General features: G+C 41.8%; 1 protein-coding gene and 1 long non-coding RNA gene across 5 annotated transcripts in view; one reads left to right on the forward strand and one right to left on the reverse strand.

Annotated features, from left to right (window-relative positions):
* Positions 1–4,808, forward strand: part of fam172a (family with sequence similarity 172 member A) — a 160,544-nt gene extending 155,736 nt beyond the window's left edge. For both annotated transcript variants that reach the window (XM_056376415.1, XM_056376414.1), the window contains exon 11: positions 2,282–4,808. In XM_056376415.1, coding sequence (XP_056232390.1) covers positions 2,282–2,442 — 161 coding nt within the window. In that variant the 3' untranslated portion in view covers positions 2,443–4,808. The remainder of the gene's footprint in view (positions 1–2,281) is intronic.
* LOC130169561 (uncharacterized) overlaps positions 1–24,320 on the reverse strand; it is a 31,494-nt gene extending 7,174 nt beyond the window's left edge. The window contains exons 1-4 of one of the 3 annotated variants that reach the window (XR_008827846.1): positions 23,026–24,320; positions 13,616–13,685; positions 12,652–12,870; positions 192–356 (exon numbers count right to left, since the gene is read on the reverse strand). This is a non-coding gene — a long non-coding RNA (uncharacterized LOC130169561). Of the gene's footprint in view, positions 1–191; positions 357–2,303; positions 2,398–12,651; positions 12,871–13,615; positions 13,686–23,025 lie in introns of those variants that run through there. The other 2 variants (XR_008827845.1, XR_008827847.1) reach the window with 2 other exon arrangements.
* Between the last annotated feature and the right edge of the window lie 295 nt (positions 24,321–24,615).

The raw sequence follows: 24,615 nt of genomic DNA on the forward strand, positions 1-24,615 counted from the left end.
TTTGACAACATCCATTAGGTTCGACACACTTTGGCTATTAAAGGAAGAGTGGACGTAAGCTGTTAAAGGCCTATTTAAGCTCATGTGAGAGTGGGTTTATGTCTCTATGGGTGTGAGTGTTGTCTGGGTAAAGGGGGGGGGGGTTTGGACTTCATCTCAAAGCCTCCACCATATAGAGGGGTGGAACCTACCACCAGAGTCATTGGAGGGGCACAGTCTCATCTGCATATTGGCACAGAGACGCCCCCCTGGTGACCCCGAACTGTGATGGGATAGGGTGGAGAGGCTGGCGGCGTTCCGCAGGAGTTCACCGCCAGTTCAGGGTGAACGAGAGAGCGCTGCACCATTGATCGCTTCTGCAGGAGAAAAAAAAAAGGACAAAACAGAAGTAAAAACACTAGTGAGGGAGAGACCGATGAAATGGGGAACAAGGAGGAGGAGGAGGAGGAGGTGGAAAAAGATCACAGTGCCTCAAATTGGATATAAATGATAGATTAGAGGTGTGAGAGGGCTGTGTCTTTGTTTTCCAGGGATGGGTGTTATGCTGAGCCCTACACAGGTAGCAGAGTCACTGAGAGTGCCGGGTTATTGACTCCCATGATTGCTCGGCCAGTAAATTTGACCCAAGGCACTGACTGCAGTCTGGTTGCTATATAGCGTGCAGCACAGTCCCTTATCTCGGAGTGATCGAGAACCCTACATACTCGTACGCACAAATTACACACAAACAAAACACACCACCAGCAACTGAACCCAAATCCACTCTCAGCCCAAGACCCCACACTTACCCTCTGTCTTACAGTCATGCACACAAACACACACTAGTGTATCCACCCCATCTCCATTAATGCGTCCAGGCAGGGGTCAATCTAATAAACATGGGGTCAGTGCAGTGGTCATCAGAGGCCTGTCTATGGTGAGAGAGCCTTTAAGGTGCCTCCTAATTGTATCCCTGCGGCCTTCTAGTCTGGCTTTTTATAGCCGATACAATGTACACACAGGAGAAGGGAGGAAGGAAGGAGAAAGGCACTGTAGAAAGGAGCAGAGGTAAAGAGGTATCTCTAATGTACTACTGATGTGACTCTTTCAGAAGGGTCATGGTTTTCACCCCTTTTCTGTTGAGACCAGTTGTTTTCAGGCAACCTTAAGCTTATCCTTTGTTTTAATCCTCATGAGGAATTGTAGGGATCCATTATAATATCCTTATCTCACAAAAAAATGCAGGTCCCAACAAAAAACAAGTCTTAAGTGTGCAAATAAAGACTGAAAAATAAATTTCATTACTGCCAGGCTTCTTTTCACTCATCTCTCGGTCTGTAAACACATGTAAATGTTTCTTAGATCCATCTATAGAGGGATGGAGCTGTTAATATCATCTCGCAGTAAACCTATTCTCCCTCTGGGAAAACAAGAGGGCACCTCAATATGGCTTCTCAAGTCCAGTTACAGTTTTGGGACTAAGCAGCTGAGCTGCTAGCCAGCGGCGGCAGAAACAAGCCCTTATCTGTTAGCGCTGAATGGTTAGCGAGCAGGAGTAGAAACGAGTCAGGTAGCAGCTGCAGCCATGATCTGTCCTCATCAGTGATGCTCCAAGGCAGAGCTGAGGCGTTCTGTAGCAGGACTAGCTGGTGCAGGAGAAACTGCCACTGGGTTTAAGCTATCTAAGTAAAAAAGCTGGCCTGTGATACCCTAACCCCAAGGAACCTGAGTCGCATGTACCAGATTTCAAGCGACCCCAACTTGGGAACTGGCTAACCTGCAGGAGGTCAGAGGGAAACCCAGCACTGCTGCCTCCCCCCGCTACCGCCAGACCACCTGATATGTCCACTAGTTACTTCCACTCTCCATCTTCTGTCTTGCCTTTCCTCAATCAGCCCTTTAGAATGAACGACTACCGCTCCACTGATTTCACTTAGTGCGCCCATTGTGCATAACTCTGGTTTTGTTGGAAGGGCTGAGATGGAGAGAGGGACGTGCAGTGGTGTTGATTATCAGGTATCCACTTGGATAACATATTAAGGCTGTCCCATTGGACTAATAGGTCATAGGCTGTCATGGCTCTCATGCTCAAGGTCTTTAGCTTGCAGGAAGAGATACAGTGCATTGTAGGAGTGGTGAGCCTTCTGAGACTAAACATCTTATCTAATGGTGTTCACTCATTTATAACAGTAGGTGTATAGGATGCCGGGATACATTTTAAATTATGTTCAAATATCCACATGCACTTGAACTCTGCTCATATTTATGTTTGTGTGTGCATCTGTGTCTCTTCTACATGTAGGCACAGAGAGACATGAGCTGACCTCCTGGATGAGCTTCACCTCCATCTTCAGGTTCTTCAGCGAGGTCCTGGAGGCGAAAGAAGACGAGGAGGCGGAGGAGACCTCCAACACGGTCACCACACGCAGCAGCTCCCTCAAAAACAAACACCAAGATTTGTAGAGGACCGACGACAATGACTTGGAACAAGAGGAGAAGAAGGGGGGAATGCAGGCAGGGAGGCTGAGGTTCCAGATCCTCTCTGCTATTTTTTTTTCTTTTTCTTTCTCTCCCTCTGTAACCTCCATCTTTCCTTCTCACTCTTCTCGCTGAGTGTCATTTCTCCCTTCCAGCCCTCCCTGGCTCTGCGCACACATAGCCTTGTTGTTGTAAGAGACAAGAGTACAGGGTCACCATGTATACATCACAATAACATTTTGCATTACTTCTAGATGAGCGGAACTGTCAAAGCAATATGGGCCTGAGTGTTAGCACTTCCCGTGGGCTGTGGCCTGGCTGCGGGTACGGGCCACGGCAGCAAAGATTAAGTCTGACAGGCGCTGTGCACAATGCATTGTGGTGCACCTCTAATTGTCCTGACATCAGCCTGAACTGAGCTAATGCCCCGCCTGCCCTCCAGTCTGCACTGCTCAGTCTCTTGCTCCTCTCCCTCTTCCCCCCCGGTCCTAAAGCCTGGACTGCTTCAGCTCATGCTGTCTGGAATCTTCTGCTAAGATTTGATAACATTTTAACCTGGCCATTGCTCATTGTAATTTTTTTTTTTTTTTCATACTCACCACAAATGTTTTTTAGTAAGAGTGGATCACCACTCTTAGCTGGTGACCATTTGTTGTGTGTTAACAAAGGATGTTGTTTTTATGATTCCTTCATTCTCTTAATTCCTCTGCACATGAAGTTAGTTTTAAATGTGACTTTCTTGCTTTGTGTAAAATGTGGTTTTAACCCGTGCCATATATTCCTGGGATTGCAGTGCTTACAATAAGAGAGATCTTTTCTTTTTTTTTATTTCTCAACTTGGAGCTAAATTTGAATGCAATGTCTCACACACACATTCACACTATTTGATTTTTAATATTAAGCCAATACTTCTCATAACTGTAAGTGTTTACTTTAGAATATCTCTGGGTTTGATTTGTAAAACCGTGGAGAGTCCACCTCTCTGTGTTTATTATAAATATATATCACTTTTTTTCAGTTTTATAGCCTGGAAATTGATGTCTCCAGATGATTGAATGTGATGAAACAAATAAAACAAATACAACCTGTGCTGAATATGGAAAATTCAGGACACTGAGCATATTTAAAATCACTTAAAGTCAAGCATCAAAATGGGTTTGAGGGATATCTCATTTTAACAGGAGCCAGAAGTCAGCTCACAACACTCATAAAGCCTCAATATATCGCCTTACACATGTCAGGAAATCCAAGATTTCAATATTATTCTAAGCCTGAATGATATTTCCTTAGATGTTGGAGAAACGTAACATATCTATTTTTTTCGCCTTTTTTCCTTCCACCAAAGTAGGCTACTCTTCTTGTGTACTTAGGAGTGACAAAGTCAGCTCCCTGCTCAGCTGCACATAATCTGACTATGTGACACAAACATGATATTTTTTTTCCATAAGGCTGGTGTGTTTTATAAACCACTCAAGGCTTAATGGAATACATTTCTAATATGTCATGACATTAGTAAAAACTCAAACGGAATACTAAATCTTATGATACCTTAGACACTTTCTCAAATATATGCTTTTTTTTTTTTTTACTTCAAATAGTTACCATTGTTAAACTTGCACACTGTGAAATCCTGCCTCTCCTGCCCACTGTGTGTATGGTTTAAGGCTTTTGTGGATTATCTTTCTGCTGTAATGAGACAACTGTGGCTGATGGTTGCAGGCCTAATTTCCTTTTAATTTGATTCAGATCTCTCCAGGTTTCTGCAAAGAAGTTGGCTTATTATTTGATTTGATGAGTTTCATTTCAAGATACCATTGCTCATCTTTCTGCTTTTCAGCTACAATCAGTTCATTTTTCACTCCATAATTTGTATATTGTTGCCTTAGGAATAAACAAGACTCTGCTCACTGTTTTTAATAATATCCAGCAAGCCATATGTGAATGGAACTAAAGATGTAAGAGCAGCCTAAATGCAAAGCACAGTCTGCAAATAAAAGGGGACTAATTTTGCCAATTGCTCTTGAAGACATTATTTTTTGCAGATGGTTTATATGTTGTTTTGGTTTCAGAAACACGCCTATTCAGTTTTATCGTAGTACAAGCCTTTTAGATTTTATGAAACCGCGAAGGTCCTGCCAGGTCACATATTTCCCTTCTATTCTCAAATGTTTCTCTTTTTCTCTTTTGATTCATTTCGGTTTTAAACGACTGTCTTTCAAAAATTATTCGACATTTTCTGCAACATAGTAATTACTTTACTTTTACGTGATTTATTTCTTCTTTTTTTTGTAATTAATTCATAAAATCTGTCTACAGCAAATAAAATAAGCTTTTGCATCCTTGTTTTTAAACTGTAGCCTTTATATTTTCCTATTCCATTGTTGATTATTTTATCATTATTATTTCTCGTTTTGCTATATATTTCCTCGAGTTTTCCTTGCAAACTACCACAATTATTATTATTATTATTATTATTTTTTATTTTTTTACCGGATTGCCGGTGCAGGATGGCGGACAGTAGGGATGTGTAGGGGGAAAAAATGAATGTTCAGAACACAGAGAGTCCGGTGCGATTGTATAAAGACAGACAGAGATGTTTCCCCCGATCAGTGTAAAGTGAGTGCAGCGGGACGAGGAAGTCGAGCACCAAGTGAAAAGTGACCTGACTCTCACATGACAGCTATCAAATCCAACCGGGGGGGGGGGGGGGGGGGGGGGGGAACCATGTTAATTTGCTACCAAATAATCGACCAGTGTGAAGTATCTTATGTCACATTTCTGAACTGTCACTTTTACGTGAAGTGGTGGTTAGACGTTTTAAGGGCTGAACTTTTCAAGCATGTCCTATAAGGTCAGGCTATACACTGACAGAGAGCAGTGTCTTTAAACTGACAGGAAGGAGTGTGGCAAAAGGAAAACAAACTATAAACAGTCATTCCCCTCTTTTTGGTCATTAATTTTGGCAAAGTGACCCCCCACCCCACGCCACCCCACCCCACCCCATCCCTCCTCTCCAACTCAGCGAGGTTTTACAGCATCATTTGTTTTCACACGGTGAAACCGATCAGGTCATTAAACGCCCCCTCAATAAATCTTTAGAAATCTTTTCCATTAACCCCCGAACAACAAGTGGAACCAGGCGAGTCCCCCTCACACCGTGTCAGAGCGCTGATTAAAGAGAGGCATTCAATCACACCGACACTCTCACTCACACACGCACGCACACACACACACACACACAACACACACACACACACACACACACACACACACACACACAAGTGAATTAGACTCAACTTTCTGCCTTAAAAGTGTTTTCGCAACTTCTTCTGGACAGGTCTGACTGAAGTGCTCTATGATGTTGAGAAAGAAAATCTCTATTCTGACATTAGTGAGAATTTTCAGAGTTTAATTAAATAACCTGCCTTCAGCCCAAAGCGGTGGTGTAGTGGTGCCATGAATTATGACCTGCAGAGTCAGTTATCATCAAAGGCAGACGACTAACACACAGCGGAATAAATTATACTTTCGGCCAGGAATGATTTTATGCCTTGAGACTTTCTAGCTATCTGTGAAGTTATTTTACAGATTATATGGCAACATTTAAACTTATGTAAAGTAAGTTTAGATAGGAGAACCTTATATGTTTCAATTCATCCCCCCACAACAAGGAGTCTGGAGCTTCAGCTAAATATGGCCATCTGTGGCCCTGTGTTTTCACATTTGGCTAATTAGAAACTATATTTATCTTTTTCAAGTGATAGTCAGAGGGTCCTGTGCAGGTTGATCATTCATGCATCACTTTGTCACGTGTAGCTGTCTCTTCTTCTCCGTGGGGTGCTAGTTTAGGCTTATAAAAGTTCTCCCCAAGGAGGGATCCCCAAACCAACGAGACGCCGTCTGATTAGTCTGTGTTTCCCCTCGCTGGAAGTTAGCACAGCGTGTGAATGTGTAATAGGTATGACTGATCTGATTATAGGTTTCAGTCTCTCGGCTTTTGTAGTCAACTCGCGGTTACAGGCAGTTACAGACAGATCCTGACTGAATTATATCTGCAACAGAAAATAAAATCGGCTGCGGAGCTTTAGGGATAAAAAAAAAAAATCCTGCATAATGGGGGGTCTGTGCTGTAATGTCAGGTTTGTGGAGAAGTGGAGTGGGTGGGTTGGGTTGGGTGGGGTCCTTGACATGAAAAAGTTGGGGAACCCCCATGTGTGCTGCCACAGCCTGATATTTCAATTTTTACTTCAAGAGAGTTGTTGTCACGCTTGCTTGCTCCGGCCCACTCTGATATGGACGCCGTCCGTGCAGAAGATGAACTCTTTCCAAAGAAAGCAGGCATTAAGCAAAGTTGGAATGTCACCCCTCTGACAGCCACCCCCCCCACACACACACACACACACACATACACACACACACACACACACACACACACACACACACACACACACTCTCTCTCTCTCTCTTCTTCAGCACTCCTCCAGCGGATCACTGTCAGATCACTATTTGCATAATTATATGCTCAGCTCAGAAGAGAAAACTAACCCCCAAATTTTACGGGTCACCTAACTGCAACAATCAATGTTTTATCGGGTATACTAAGGGAAAAAAAATATCTTTAACAATCATGGTGGAGGAACTCTCTTTCTCTCCCTCTCGCCCCCTCTCTATCAATTCAATTCAATTACTTTATTGGCATGACTGCTTATCAGAAACAATATTTCCAAAGCAGTTTAAAAAAAAAAAAAAAGAAAAGTAAATTCACCCCCTACCCTTGCCTTAAAAAAAGACCCAACCAACCTCTCTCTTTCTCTCTCCCTCTTTCTCCCTCTCCCTCTCTCTGGGTACGTGAGCAAATACTTTTTCATCTATTGACTGGGAGAGAATGTGTGGCTTAAGCTTTGGAGGTGCATTCAAGATTGTATCCCTTCTTCCCTTCCCCTATTCTACCCCTCTTTTCTCTGCCCGACTCTATACTGTGTTTTTCCTCCGCAGAAGAGGTCTTTAATATAGGACCCGTACACCAGAGCTCAGAACTCAGTGGACGGTTTCGTTAGACATCATTACATATTCATTGACTTGCAGAGAAACCATTTAATCCAGTGGAAACAACTCCTCTTCAATCGCCTCTCTCCTTCTCTATTCTAATAAGGACTCGCAGACTGAGACAGCACTTGGGACCCACAGACATCACATTTAGGGAAAGAGTGTGCAGACTGGGCTTTGTTCTGCAGGGCGAGGAAGGTGCAGCACTGCTGAAAGATGCGGGTCTGGGCACAGGTGTCGCACCAAGTGGGGTGCAGCACGGACCCCTTTGTGGGGTGTAGGAGTCCCCTATGCTTTAATCTCAATCTGCATGAATTGATGTGCCACATATCACTCATCATATATATATTTCTATTACGCGCAACTGCAGGAAAACACAAGTGACTGATTTATTTTAGACAAACAATCTCCAGAAAAAAAAAAAACTTTTTCTGAAGAAAATCTTAAAATATCCTAAACTTAGGCTACTCCACTCGCGCACGCGCATGCACACGCGCGCACGCACGCACGCACACACACACACATATCGAATGACCCGCTATTCTTCTGCCTTTGCTCTCACCTGTCTGGACGCGCCTATGAAAAAGCACCATTATAACCATAAAGTGTGGAAATATGCTAAGCAAAGCGGCTGTCCCAGCACAATCGCAGTTCCCTATAGGTTAGTGTAAGAAGAGCAGGGCTCTACGAAACAAAAATCACCACGAAACACAACTAGGCTGAAGTCCCAACAGGAATATGAGACTAATGTTACCGGAATATTGTCGTTATTATTCGTTGGTATTTTATTTTCTCGGCTTTGCTGTCTAATACTTCTAAGTAGCCACTACATCAGCAGCATGGCCTAATGTGCGTGTGGTGCGTGCTTGAGGATCCTGGCATATAATGCTCCGATTTTGGGACAGCTGTTGGCAGAGCCGTTTTACGGTGTTCAGTCCATTTGGCTTTAATAGCAGCTTTCAGGCGGACCGCTACTCTATCCCCTCACCGCCCCCTCAATTACACCTCCTCTGATACTCTGCTGGCCTAAAGACTCCTGCAGTAAAAAAAAAAAAAAAAAACACCCTCTGAAATGCAATACATTTGAAGAATGGGCTCTGACTTTTAAGATTTGGGGCTACACTCTCTGATGATTTCAGGGAAGAAATGTTAGGCAAGCAGTGATGATGAAGGAGGGAGGAAAGGAAGTATAACACAGCTCATTGGCTTAGTTTAACAGGCCACCGACGACTTACTGGGGAAAATTGGTCATTTCGGCTTGATGAATGGCAGTGGAGATGAAGGGGCTCTAGGTAGGCCTGTGATCGGGGCCTTTCTCAAGCTGTAAAATCTCTGAAAACTCAAGACCAATAATGCGTGTTATTTAGCACGCTGTCATTTGTCAAAATTCAAATATATTGACAAATGCCAATTCTAATTAAAACACACACGTCTCTCTCTCTCTCTCTCTGTATGTTTGTGTGTGTGTGTGTGTGTGTGTGTGTGTGTGTTTCTAAAACACGCCCACAGCAACTGTAATTGTTGTAAGTAACAATATATCTCTTTTCGTAAAAATGCACAGAAGAGAGAGTAAATGTAAACCTGCTCACAGGTCTCAGTCATCGGTCCTACTTCACTTCCAAAAAAGTGTATTTACTATATTTTTTCTTTATTTTACAACCAGTTGATTGTAAAGCCTTCCTATCCTGTCGATTTAAATACAAATTGTGTTGTTAAAGTTTAAACACAGGAGCGATATTTTATCATAAATAATAAAATGCAGAGGAACTCAATAGTTTTTTTTTAATGAGTAGGAATGTTTTAATTGAAATTTATAGATATATTTATAATAATACCAACCTAATATCCTTCACTAAAATATTAGAATAAATAATATGATACTATTAAATCCACACTAGACAAAATATACCTTATTTTAAAGATAGGCTACTATATAAAATGATTTGTATCGTAGATCAGAACAGGTAACAAACTAAATAGGCCTACAACTTCATAAAAAACAAAGGCTCAATTAAAAAAAATATATATTAATGATTTCAAAACCTCCTGGATAACCGATTATTATAAAGGAAGCCAATGAACAATAAATGGATGGAATTGAAAAAATAATAATTAGCGTATGCAATAAAAAAATCAATCGAAAAAAGGAAGTGGTTGTAGTTAAGACTTTGCATAAAATAATTATAAACGACAATTAAAATATATGTGATCAGTCTTCAATTTATTCAGTCTTTTAAAAGTTTACTGAGGGTTTGTCAAAAAAAAAAAAAAAAAGGTTTTCATTGGAAAGTGGCTAATAGTCCACTCATAGGGGATTCCCCTCATAATCCTTTGTGTTGGTGCTAACAATAACTCCAGAAGTGTATTGTCGTCGATGAGCAAAATTTGGTGCGTAGTCTTATTTTAAACGACCATAATAAATCGAAGGAGGTCGACTGTGTATGAAACAATATTTCTTTCACTTAAAGCAACGAAATAATGAGGTATTTCCAGAAATCCTGAAAGTACAGTCCTCCCTAAATCAATATCATATTGGAGCTGGAGAGATATCGATTAGTCTGTGGTTAGAGACGAGGCCTTGACTTACACTGCAAAAAAAAAGGCTTTTAACTAATCACCAGCCACATATTCCTTCTTAGAATGTTTTTCTTAAATACGCGAAAACTTATTATATCTGAGTGAGTGTCACGTCGGTCAATATTTCTCACTTCATTCTTAACCTGTTCATTAAATGTTGTTTAATTAAATATTTTTGAAATGGTGTAAAATAAGTCAAATAACTGAAGTCATATCAGGAAAATGTTGCTAGTACAGATTAGAAACAACAACAACAAAAAGTTACCCTGAAGTGGAATAATCTCATCTTTAAGATTGTTCTCACTCCCTCAGATGAACAAACACTTCAAAAAGACTTCAACTGAGATTGAAAACTGTGTTAAAACAACTATTTTGCAGTGTATCTCCTCCACTACACACCATAAACCACCGTCTCCTCTCTTTTGGGTTTAAAATCTCAGAGAAAAAAAACACAAGAGTGCAATTCGATATTAAATCACACATTATAGATGAGTTTCATCATGTGGACGCAGCCCTCCGAGGATAAACACGGCAGTGCGTGGGGTAAGAATAAGATCCAGGTTATTATTACTGAGGGAGCGGCCTTTCACTGGCAGCACCCTGCATCCTCATTACATCCACCCCAAAAAGAGATGAAGGTCTAAATGAAGTTATTGCCATCCAATGAACTCAAATTAGCCGGGCCACACCATGACAGACAGCTCGGATGGATGGAGAGAGAGGGGGGTGGGGGGTGGCGCGCTTGGAGGAATATAAGGTAGTGGGATTGGCAGGTGTATGTTTTGATGTGCATTTCATGGTTTGCAGGGCCCCTTAAGTGAAGTTGAGTTCATTTTGAATCTCCGTGGTTAAGCGAGTTAATATACTTGTGTTATTAAAGGGCCTGCAGTCACCTTGCAGCCTGCTCTGTGATGCCTAACCCCTCCCTCCCATCCCGGCGGCTTAGACTTTGTTCCCATCTATTTCATTTCTTTATCAACCATTCAAATATAACGTTTCTCTGCCTCTCTCTCTCCCCTCCACAATCTCTCCATCCGGTTGAATAGCTTACTTTCCTGTCGCTAAGGTCCTCATTGTGTTTGCTACCTGAGTCAGCAGGGAGGATGAAAAGAGGAGAGTCTGGCGGAGGAAGGACGAGAGGAGAGGAGTAGGTTGACATGCAGGGAGGGAGACAGAGGCGATGATAGGCGAGGAGAGTGGGAGGGGGGGTCTGAGTGAATTTACCTGCTCCTCCGGTGGCGAGCCGTGTGTGTGATAGTGTGTGTGTGAAGTTAACAACACAGCGGCCAACTCTACTTTATTGCTGTTTATCCCCGCAGCAAAAGCTGTCAGGTGGTGACAGATTGGCAGCATCTCTAATCAGTGCCCTCTTCACTCCTCTCTGAGATCCCCTCTCAACTCATTCACTCCTGATCTCTCATAAATGGATTGTTACTAATGGCATTTATTCTTTGGATAACACATATAGCGCACATATAGATAAAGTCCAACTTTTTCACGTTTATATTCCAACTATGTCCAGATACATCGTTTTATAGTGAGTCGTAGGCTTGATTGTTTAGTGTGGAATGAATTGCGATGAGTATTTGAAAATATAGAAATATTATTAAAAAAAATAAAGAATAAAATAAAATAAAGTTGTATAACATAAAAAAAAAACATTTTCAATGGAGCAAACTCAGCAAAAGGTATAAAATGCAACTAAAACAGAGAAGTTATTATCTTCAGGAACAACTATTTCTGCCTGATAACAATTTACAATAAAAACATCCAATTAAAATTCAAATATTTTCTATATTCTGCAGAATCTGTAACAAATTAAATGCAGCTCATTTCAGGCAGCTGGGGTGCAAAAGAAAAATAGTTTCATAATAACATCGTGTATTATCTGAACATTGCAAATAAAAGTATATATATATATATATATATATATATATATATATATAATATATATATATATATATATGCATTTCATGGATCAAAAAGATACATAAAACAAAATATTCTTTGATCTTGTCGAGATGAAAAGCATTGTTTACGTCTCTACTGACCGTGCAACCTTTATGTCCACGACTATTCAATATTAATATTTATAGGATTATAATAACACTCCAATAAATTATCCAGAAAGTTATGATTTTACCTAAACTTTCGACCCTCCATGGATAACTGTACGTCTGTGGGTTTTATAATAAAAGAAGATATATCTGTGTGCGTGTGTGTGTGTGTGAGAGAGAGAGAGAGAGAGAGAGAGAGAGAGAGAGAGAGAGAGTGTGTCCGAGTGAGTCTGTTGGGGGCCTTTGATATTCCTCACACAGAGATAAATGAAGACTGTCGAATAAATCGGTAAGCACAAGAAGTACACAAGTGGAGGGAAAAAATATCTTTAGAAAAGCACGACATCCAGCCTGAACTGTCCCGGGTGTCATACAGGGCCTGCGGAATAACAGTGGACCTAAAGCTAGATTTCACTTAGAGCCTTCAATGGGATTGGTGCTTATCTCGCCAGCACAGCGCTGCTGACCTGTAGGCTGCTGCATCAGAGGTGTGTGTTTGTGTTGAGGTGTTGACCTGTCAGGGGGGACTTGTTAGGACTTTAACTCCGACTGCTGGCGGTCTCCAGACATCCGGGGGTGGCATCGATTTGAAACTTGTCCTGTCTAATTTGATGATAACATCCAGGCTGCCCCGCCGCAGCACCATGGACAGCGCACTGTCTTGACCTTGCCTTGCTATCAAATTACCCCCGTCTGGGCCACGGTGGGAGCCCAGGACCAAGTTTACTATAGGCTGAGGGAGGGAAAAAAAAAAGAGACAGAGAGAGAGAGAGAGAAAGAGAGAGACATTTTTTGCTTCTTCTTTCACCAAAGACAAATCTTCTCTGAAGCCAGTGCTTACACTCTGTAATACTGTGGTAAATCAACAAGAGGTTGGCGGTTTACATTGGCTGTTGCGACAACCGCCTATGTAAACAATACTCTATTACACTTACACAAAGACTTTATTTTATGTTTCCCCCAGTTTAAAAGCTACTACCTGCTTCAACTCTATTCTATTGCAGTAAGAAGTAATAGTGCAATATCTTAAAAAAAAAAGAAAAAAAGAAAACTCCATTAAAACTTCTGCATTGAAAATTACATTTAAGTAAAAGTAGATATGATCTGTTTGCACAATGTTCTCAAAGTAAAAGTCTTTATCATTCAGAAAAAAAAACTTTTGTGAGTGTTACTATCCTATATGTTATATTACTGTTATAAGTAGCATTTTACTGGTATTATTATTACTATGTTTTATGCTGTTGGGTAGTCTCATCTATCGAACGGGGCATCATATTGTATAAACCTACTGTATGTTCTGTATGTAAAATCTTAATCTTTTCAGTAATGACTAACTGTCAGATAAATGTAGTGGAGTAAAAAGTAGGCTACAACATGTCCATTAGTTACATTCCGCCACTTTTCGGAACTGGAGTTTGTAAAGTAAGTTTCTCGTCACTCAGAGCATGTTTCGCAGGTTAAAAGGTGCATAATCTCACATTTGGGAGGCAGATTGAAAGATTTCATCCACTTCAGCGGACCACAGAAGTCATCTCTTCAGCACACGAGCTGCGGACACAGCAACAGTTATTCACGCACCAGTCAGGCTTGAAGTCAAACCCAACAGAGTACGTACAGTACTGTGGACGTCTGGTGAATGAACGTGCGCATCAGTGCATGCAAATAGACGGGGAGAAAAAAGAGAAAACAAGCAATTTATAATTTTTTTTTTGTAAATCTCCTCAGAATAGTTACACCCTATCAGCTGGTGCACATACTGTGGTAACAAGTTGATTTGGGAACCAGAATGTCTAAAGTTTGAGAGAGAGCCCAAGGCACTGACGGGGGTAGGATTTAGTGGTGGTAGAGAGAGAGAGAGAGAGAGAGAGAGAGAGAGAGAGAGAGAGAGAGAGAGAGAGAGAGAGAGAGAGAGAGAGAGAGAGAGAGAGAGAGAGAGAGAGAGAGAAGGGGGGAGAAAGAGGCTGTTTGATGGAGCTCTACAGCTTTGAGACAGCTTGTTAATTAAAACCCCAAGAGATGAGGCTCTGCAGCCACCGTCCATATCAGAGCACTGCTAACTATACTGACAGCAAGTTACTTAACAAGCGAGCGCCTCAATCCCATACCTTTTTATCACAGGCAAGCAGTGAGATATTTTAATTCGCTAAAATCCCACTGTGGCGGTGAAATATCTTGTTTTCTACTTAAGAAATTATGACAAACCTTCGTATTCTCTGTCATTCTAGGGATAGAGCCCAAATGGCTGCTTATGCGTCAAAATCCACGCAGCAGCTTAAATGTGGCAAATTCGATTAAGGAAGGAAAGAAAAGAATGTCAAAAAATGAGTGAATTAGTCTAGACATAGGTTGGGTGGTATTAAATTCTTAGCTTTATATTCAGGCATTGGAATTATTTCCGAATCAAAGTAGTTTGAGATTTCAGAGAGGCAGATAGGCCTCAGTGCAGATACAAAGAGGCAGCATCAAGTCAAAACAAAGAGCCTACTGTGTGTGTGTTTTTTTTGTTTTGTTTTTTGTGTTTTGTGTGTGTGTGTGTGTGTGTGTGTGTGTGTGTGTGTGTGTGTGTGTGTGTGTGTGTGTGTGTGTGTGTGTGAATGCGTTTTCTGATCAATTTCAATCGAGGTCATCATACGCTTTGTCCCCATGCATTATTCCACCTTAATTGAACCCGCAACCCGCCCTTTGCCTGCGGGATCTCTGAGCTATTCCAATTCTATATGCATGTGTGAGATGATGGCTTGTTAAGTCGAGGAAAACAAATACCAAGAGAGCCTTACTCAAACACTCAAAATATATGACGGACCCATGCCCATTGTTCAAAAAATAATTGAAATGCTGCCCACCCCCCATCCCCACCCCCCTGCACCCCCCAAGCTCGCTAATAACGTGTTAGCCAAGTGTAGGCCAACTCATGTAAATAGCAGCAAGAGGAGACGTGGATTTGGAGGGAATGAGGTGAAGCCTGACTGGGTTTGTGTCTTCTGGGGGCTGCAGGTGGAGAGGCCCCATATACAGTACAAGCAGACCTGCTGTGCCACACCACCCAGGACGGGGGGTGGGGTGACTCTCTCTCTGTGTGTGTGTGTGTGTGTGTGTGTGTGTGTGTTGGAGGGGTGTCTGGAACAAATACAGCTCAACCAACAATGAAACCTTCGCCTGTTGTTAAAGGTCCAACTCCTGCAACTTCTGTGTCTCCCCATCCCTCTCCCCCACCGTCCTCCCTAGGTGTGGAAAGTCCCTGAGCACTTCAGCTAAAACAATTTTTTTGAAAGTATAATATCCTTAGAATTTACCTTAAATACACTCTTTACATTTGACTCTATGTATAGTAGCCTGCTGGAGTTCACATTTGTATTTTAGATGTTTTCACATGAGGAAGAGATGAAGCCACAGGGAGGGAAAAAAGCCAAAACCACCATTCACAGCCCACATGGACTGCACTTGTGTTCATCTTCAGCCACATGAGAGAAAATCTATCTTCTGTCCAGTGATCTATTGGCAAATTAAAAGATGGTTCAAAAAAAGGATTCCCAGTTGGTAACCATTATAAAGCAAGGCAGCTCCAGCCTTCATTAAAATGTGAATCTCTCCACGTATGTTTCTCTAAATAACTTACCCCAGATTGATATGGTTTCACTTTACATCATTAAGGTTCAAGTCAAAAGGAAAAAGTGGGTAAACTCGACTTTGAAATAAAACGTTTGCACTTTACTTTTCATCGCAGCCGTGGCTCTTTCCAAACGTGTGTATAGTGCGTGTTTCTTTGTCATTGACTGCCATATTAAGGCCCCTGCACCTGATCTGTTTGTGGCTGGTCTGGGGCCACGGCGCTTTTTAAGACAGCTGTAAAAGGCTCTCCAAGTCTCCAGCACATTCATCAACGTCAGACACCGACAAGCCGCTATTTAGTGAAAGTGTAACTGCAGCAGTATATTTTAGAGCAGAGTGGGCCACTCAGCAAACAATACAATGGACTTTTTTCCTCTCTTTGGTTGTAATCAATCTAAAACAGATTATAATGTCAGACAGATGATCAGTGGATTGTTGAAAAATAAATCATAAAAATTGCCAAATTATATGAAGGTTAATTTTCGTTAATTTTATAATTTTAAACGTACATAACAGGCTCTGATTAGTTCTGCTGACACTTTAGGTGTCATTATGGTTTAACAGCTCATTCTAAAGATTTTCTGCGAAGTCAAAATAGACCTATTGATAAATATTTCTGCTGTATAGATTTTGTAGTCAATCTAAATTCTTTGCTGCATCTACAGATCAAGTATGCCTGTCCTTATTTCTAATTAATAAGACGTTTATTTGGAAAAAGATCATTTAGTTATTTCATTTCTTTCAACATAATTTAAATTTAAATCACTGTATATGTTCTGCAACGTTACATTACTAAAACAAACAATTAATTATCTGAAGCTCAAATATTGCGTGATAGTCTGTGTTATTATCACTTTACATTAAAATTAAATGCATTACTGATCGCTGGTTTTAATCGATGTGATTCCACAGCTTAGCAAAACCAACACAAACGACAGTCGACATAGGATAAAGCAATTATAAAACTCCCCCACTATTCACAGCGGCGGGATTGCATTAAAGTCGTTTGCAGCAGCTGAAATTCCTGGTTAAAAAATGGCCCTGGAAACGGTGCTCAGTGCTGCGCGGTGGACTGTGGGGCTGAGAGCGGAGCCGAGGAAAGAGAGAGAGAGGGAGAGGGTATGAGGCGGTCCTTGTGTCAGAGGGTCCCCACAACGCAGAGCGCCATCTAGCAAACAAAGGTAGAAACAATAACAGCATGGAGGGTCTGAGAGAGAGAGAGAGGGAGAGGGAGAGGGAGAGAGAGAGAGGGAGATAGAGAGAGAGAGAGAGAGAGAGAGAGAGAGAGAGAGAGAGAGAGAGAGAGAGAGAGAGATTGCCTTTACGCACACAGCACACAGGGGCGCGGAGGGACGCCACAACAAAGCGCCGCGGTTTAGCGCTCTCAAACACCAGAAACTTTGTGTATCATGCGCGATCCCAGAACCTGCCGCGCCTGATATGGACACTTGCCATTTGTACAAGATTAATACATGATCAAGCGCAAATCGATTAATTAGCGTTAGTGTAACGTCTGCTGCTTTTTTTTTCTTTTAAATTTCCCCACCGGATCGTATTTTAATTAGCATCCCAGGGGTCAGGATGGCAAAGCAGCTGATCAGTGGTCAAGCTGCAAATGGGAGAACTTTTAATGTCACAGTGGGTGAGGGAGGGGATGGGCGGGTGGTGACTCCCCCCACTTGACAAAATCAATCGATACTATCACTCTCAAGCTCCATCACGGCGTTTTACTGGAGATGTGTATGTGTACCACAAGCAAACAATACATCTTCTGTCGAGTGCATAGTTGCGAATCAATTTAAAAAATGATATATATATATATAGTATGTCTGATGCTCTAGTGCTGCTGAGAGGTGTTAAGAGGTGGGTTTTGACCAAATAATAATAATAAAAAAAAACAGAACAAAAGTGGAATCGTGTGTAAAATGGTCAGTAATATGCTTCCAACACTTCCATCCTCACCCACGCGAGGTAATCTTCCCTACTCTTCCTCACCGCAGCCCATTGTTTCATATACAAAGACAGAACTAAGTTGTCAACCCTTTAACATCATTGCTGTTAATGATAGTGCAATAGCAGCGAAAGCAGTTCTAGCCACATACAATATAAGCAGTAATAACGGCAGCAGTGTTTAAAGCCTGGTCGCGAGTTTAGGGGCACAGACACTATAGTGCAGCAATCAGTGAACAGCTACACATCTAAAATGGTAAAGTGTCTCCCTTTAATTCAACCGGCGGATTCTTGTTGGTCTTATTCATCTTAGTCCACATTTTACCAGGTTAGAAAAACCTTGTATCGTGTATTAAACGTATACATCAGTGGCTGCCGTAAACTGAAAAGCTTGTATAATTCTGGATCATTTAATTAGACATCTACCCAAGCTGAATTGCGAATACAAAAAAACATTTTTGTTCGTTTTTTTTTTTTTTTTTAGGTCTGGGGAGTAAAATAAATCTACATTTCCAAGGTTGGCACACCACTTAAACACAACATTGAAGTGTAATAATGCTAAAGCCAACATGTGAGTGATTAGTCTGCTTTTGCAATGATATATGAACCGAGGTGTCAGGGGCAAAAATTCTCATATTCGTTATCTTGTCATTCGCCCCCTCGACAACCAGCAATTTGTGACAATTTTCGCTCGGTTAAGGCTCGGTCAGTAATCCCCCACAGCTTCCACACTGAAAATAAAGTTTGGTCTGCATGGGCACACCTATAACTAGGCCACTAATATAGTTTTAGAAATAATTAGAATGAAATTGTGACTCCTTCCACTGTAATGCACCTCATCTAATTGTATTACATATACATAATGATGAAGTGATAAGTGTGTGTGTGTGTGTGTGTGTGTGTGTGTGTGTGTGTGTGTGTGTGATATATGTGCGGCAGGAGAGCGCATTAATCGATTTATTAATTAATGGGGAAAAAAGCATTTGCAGTCTTATTATGTGTTCTGACATTATGTGATATTGTTTACGTGATCTACTATTCTGTGGTGAGGGGACTGTAATGAATGTAATAAGAATCTGGTCATTGATGGTTTATTATATAATATATAAAATATAAAACAAACATTTCAAATATTAGTGTGACACACTGCCTGTGTCTTCTGTTGTTCTAAGAACACTGGTGTTCAGTGTGTCATTCAGTTGCTGTACATACAGCATACATAGCTACATTACATTCATACTTTTTCTTTTATTTTTTTCCTCAGGAGTAAATCCTTGACATTCTGCACTATTACCAAAATTGTAGTACATAGCCTAGTAATCAGAAAATTATAGGCTTGCTCCATGGCAAAGCCCTGCTTCGGTTCTATGAAGAATCCTTTTAGAAAGGTTCACCATCTCTTCAGCATTATGGTGCTGTAAACAACACCGCGAGATTACATGAAATGCTCCACATCAGCAGCACTAAAGGAACTTCCTGACAACCACGCTCTGGCCTCCTTGTTTGAATTCTTCCATTATTTTATTTGCACAAACCAGAGGAAACCACTGAAGGGGAGAACCTTGGAAAGCCCTTCTTTTGTACACCTAAACCTCTATGATCCACTTTATGGACCACATGTTTTATTTTCTGCTACATGTTCTGCAGGCCATGCCATAGTGGTGAGACCCCACCTTCCTTACATACCCGCCGCCTGCGTGCAAAAGGAAGAGTGAAGATGTGACGGGGCGTATTTGAAGTATGACGAGCTTTGTGGTCTACTCCTTTTCATTCCCTTGCCTCAAATATACGCCCGCTTTCAAATAAGCCTCTTTGGCAATCCCATGCCGACCCCCCCAACACACACACCCCCTGCCACCTTGACATGAATGGGCGACTGACCTTTAGGGCCGTGTCCACTCTGCGGTCCAGTTTTATCCAAATAAGCCTTCTTCCCCCACCCTGCCTCAGACGGTGCCAGCAATTCTTTACTGATATCATCAGCGGATGCAAATGAATTTGGACGGGGTGGGGGGTGCAGGAGTGGAGGGGGTGGTGTTGGTGGTGTAGTCATGGACAAAATACCACACTGGCTGCAGAATGCTGCATGTGGAGAGATGGGAATATTGAATACCCCGCCACCAGAACCATCCCCGAATTCAATAATGCAGAAAAAAAAAGAATACACATTCCTATTCCAGAAATCTTGGCTGTGAAATACCACCAAGAAAAATCGCCATTCAAATGAGATGCGTTTATTTCTGCATGGCCTTTGAAGAGAAGAGAGGGGTCGTGTCACTCAAAAGAAGGAAAGGGCCACTCCGTTATAACCCCCCTCCTATTTGTTCTCCCTCTCTCCCACCCTTCCCTTACCCTCTTCTCTCGCTCCTACCGACCCCCACTCACTATGACGCTCGCGCGCGCGCGCGCACACACACGCACGCAAGCGCGCACATTTTCACTATAGCACGCTGGCATTGGGGGCGACACCGAGGCTAGATTAGAGCTTTGCTCCTTTAACAAGGGAGAGGAGGCACTTCTATAATCACAGCGGCGGTATGTGGGGCCACAAAGAGTTTGCAACCACAGGGCGACTGGTCTTCTGTAGAGTGGTCCAAGCCCTGGGCAAGCCAGAGAAACGCTCTATCCAACGTATTACCAGGATCAAAACACAGTGGTTATAGTGCGTGAAGAGGTTATTAACCCACAGAGCACAGCAAAAGACCACCTCTATATCTCCAAACAGCATAACCCTGGCGTAGCCTGACTTAAGACAATTCACCACGTCAACATGGCCAGAACACAGCGCGAATGATCAAGTAATTATTTAGTATGTATGGAGAGCAATGCATCCCTTGTTGACGATTTAGAGTGTGTTCCTGCACGACTACTGGCATCCCCTCCCTCCCTTAAGCACAGCAGTGTAACATGGACATACAAATTTGATGGATGGTGCTGAGTAAGATGGAAAAAAGACGTGTATTTATCAACATGCCGCATGTCCTCTGAGGTGGATGAGAGAGAGAGAGAGAGAGAGAGAGAAGAGAGAGAGAGAGAGAGAGAGAGAGAGAGAGAGAGAGAGAGAGAGAGAGAGAGAGAGAGAGAGAGAGCATCAACCATGGAGACTAAAGGGAGTCAATGGGAAACCTTACCACTGTCAGGAGCGGTTCTCCGTGGCATAGATGAAAAATACCCCTCAATGCATCGTTTCAGTCAATCATAACAGACCTACAGCAACCTCTGCAAGCAATCCAGGTAAACACAGATAGTAACAACATGAGCAGCAACTGTCACAGTAAAACAGTCCACAACACAGACAGATAGATAGATAGATAGATAGATAGATAGATAGATAGATAGATAGATAGATAGATAGATAGATAGATAGATAGAGCAGACATTTGTCTCATGCAGACAGATGTAAAATAATCACAATTCGAGATCTGCTTTGTTATATTCAGATAATTATTTTATGAGTATCTACACAAATGCTCTGAGAAAAAAAAAAAATTATTCCACAGCAGAGACAAACGTGCTTTCATCATGTCATACTAAACCTAATATGGTAATAAAATATAAACGGAATTAGTCTATTAACCAGATCCTTAACAAATGACATTCACATGTGTTTAGTGGGGAGGCTGGATACCTGCTAAAAAGCTTGCCAATTTATTGTCAGTGGATAAAATAGCAAAGGACTACAGAGGGTATAGGCTCAGTGGATTATATCTTTACAAGCATTATTCTGCCTGAGTGACTGGCTGAGAAAAAAAACGCACAGGCTACAACAAAGATTGGTCAGGCATGAATGCGGCCTGTGTGTTTTGTCTTCATAACATATTAATCCATCAAACCATGAAGTGGGGACTATTTGAGCCCTATACTTTAATGAGATTTTTTTTAAGATTTTTTTTTTTCCTTAAAAGTAAACTTCAGAGCACTTTAAAAAAAACTTTCACATGCAAATAAAGTAGAGCTAACTATTGGCCAAACTCTTTTTTCTTCCTTTTTTCTTTTTCTTTTTTTTATTTTTGCATATAATGCAGCGAAAATGGGTCACCAATAAATTCTGTCTCAGCATTGATGTAATTGCAACAAAATGCTGCTGAGTAAAAAAATTGAGGAGCTCGCTGACTGCGGTGGCACAGTCACACACCATCTGGAGTGTATTAGAAAGAGAAGCCGTAAATATTGCTGAAAAGCCCAGGCGTTATCAGGTATGTAAGCCCAGGCCTTGCTTGCATGGCCTCCCATATGTTGACATAATCAGGCTGTGGGGATGTCTATTAAAACGTATCTGAATTTAATAAATGAACACAGTAATTAAATTCAATTTGTTTGTGCAGATCTCCCAATGACTCCCAGTGTTGGTGTGTTTACATTTCTGAAGGGGTGGATTATTATGAGATGAAATGCTGCAGGGCTCAGGGGATGTTATCACAGTGCTGAGGTTGGCTGTTACGTTCGGACCAGAAGCAACAGGTTAACTGGCTTCAGCTGCAACTTTGCCCCAAATTTCACCAACTTAACAGCAAATCATTAACACGCGCCGGCATGAGTTATTATTAAGCCGCTTTGTCTTTGTCAATGGTATCACTTTGCCGCCGAGAAACATACACACATCCTCTCAAACCTGACAGAAGGAATGAGGAGTTCCTCTTGAGCTGCAAACACTCTGTTACATCCGATTCACGCTTTCCCCCTTTAAAACCAAGCATTTCCTTTCAGACCATCCGGGTCTCTTTTTTTTTTTCCTGGTAGTGTCTTTGATTTATTCCACACAGCATTTATACACGTGCACACACACGCGCGCACATACATGTAAACACCTCAGTTCATGCGAACAAGGGTCCGTATACTCTACACACCAGTGAGAAAACTTGCACTTTGGAGTTTAATGCCACGTGCTGATGAATTTCTTGTTGGTGACAAGCGCGCCCGCGCCCACACACACACACACACACACACACACACACACACACACACACACACACACACACACACACACACACACACACACACACACACATGCATATATACGGATACACACACAAACATAGACACACGTCCATCCTCTTTCACTTTTTACGTATATATCCCTCCTCCCCTTTCTCTCACACTTCTCTCTCTCTTTCTCACTCACTCCCCCTGGCTTTATCCGTTTCAGACCGAGGAACACACAAGAACACTGTGCAAAAGACACACACACACACACACACACACACACACGCACACACGCACACACACACACATAGAGGAAAGAGAGAGAGGAGGAGAAGGAGAGAGAGAGAGAGAGAGAGAGAGAGAGGAGAGAGAGAGGAGAGAGAGAGAGCGTCAAAATGAGCCTTACTTTTTTTTTCTTTTCCTGCCGTGAATCTTCATCCATCTTCACTTGATCCAACCGTTTCTTCCCCTGTGCTAAAAAAGTCTGTAGTAATATGCTCGTGCGCTTTAATTAATATATTTCTGGGCTGTGTCCCGAACCCAGAAGCTTTAGAGAGGGAAGAGGAGTGCAGATTGAGACATATTGAGCCCGCTTTAAAAGGATCATTTCATCATGTGGGAGGTTGGGACACACAAAGTTTGGACCCGTGACTGGCATTCCGGAGAGACATGCATATTTTAAAACAACAAAGCAAGACAGAGACCGGGGGCCCCGGGGTGGGAGGGGAGAAAACTTGGAAAGAAGTTACTATCAGATGAACAGCTGTCATTGTTGGGCAAGACTTGAGCGCATATTAAGATATAGTCATCTGAAAAAAAGGAGCTTGTCCAAGTAATGTCAATGGAAGTCGCTGTATCACTCATTCAAATCTTTCCAGTTTTCAATTTATTCATCCGAAAATATGTCCAGTTTCTAAAATATTCCAAATGTAAATCAATTGTAGACTAATACAAAAACACAGCTTTAATTTCACAAGTTCAGAGATTTTGGATTTGTATCTTATTTTATTTATTTATCTGTTTATTTATTTATTTGACTGTTTCTGCTCTTGCATCATGATTGAGTCTGTATGTTTATTTTATTCTACAGTTTATAGTGAAGCCGTGAATGACAGCTTTAATTCAGAACTATTGGATGAACTCTTTAAAAGCAAACATTTTCTGCAATTGTGACGCTAAATGGAGCCAAATGTCCTAACTAAGTGGAAAAAAAATATTGATCTACTATTGAGTTGGGAATAAAATGATCATCATTTACCTTCTCATAATGAAGCACACAGGCTGTAGATTTTTTTTTTCTTATCTTCAAATCTCTAAATAATAGCAGTTAAAGTTGCAATTTAAAACGTCTCCCACTTCTATTTTGTCAAGTCACACACAATTGTATCTCTCCCAAGTAAAGCCAGTGTGCTTAGCGCTGTCACTTCTGCACAGCTTTTACAACATCACCCCCCCACCTCCCTTTTTTTTCTCCTCTGCTTTACTGGAAGGTTTTCTCTCTTGTGCACGGGGTCCATTCGTGCAACAAGAGTGGAGAAGGCATAAATAAAAATGTGTTGGCTGTGACGAGAGATCTGTCCGCTGGAAATGAAGGGCCAGGGGAAGAAGACAAAGGGGGGAAAATGCATGCAGTGGTGTAGAGCTGGATATCTCTGTTAGTTGTCAGCGTTTAGTCCATGGCTGTGGAATGCTAATGAGTGAGGTCTCTCTCCCTTTCTCTCTTTCTCAGCGCCCCCCCCTCCTGTTCACCCCCACCGCCCCCACCACCCCACCTCTCCTCTCTCTCTCTCTCTCTCTCTCTCTCTTCCTCTCGGGGAGAAAAAGCGGATCGATAGCTGACCCGATGGTTTTGGCCAATGCTTTATTTATCTGGCCAGGCAATGATATTATCAGCCTTGAACGTTATATACAGCAGACGTCTTCCTAAATCAACACAAAGGGATCCGCTTACACAGCGATCCGGGCTTTCTCACAACCACCTCTCTCTCTCTCTCTC

This window comes from Seriola aureovittata, chromosome 5 (genome assembly GCF_021018895.1).
Source record: "Seriola aureovittata isolate HTS-2021-v1 ecotype China chromosome 5, ASM2101889v1, whole genome shotgun sequence".
Classification (NCBI taxonomy): domain Eukaryota; kingdom Metazoa; phylum Chordata; class Actinopteri; order Carangiformes; family Carangidae; genus Seriola; species Seriola aureovittata.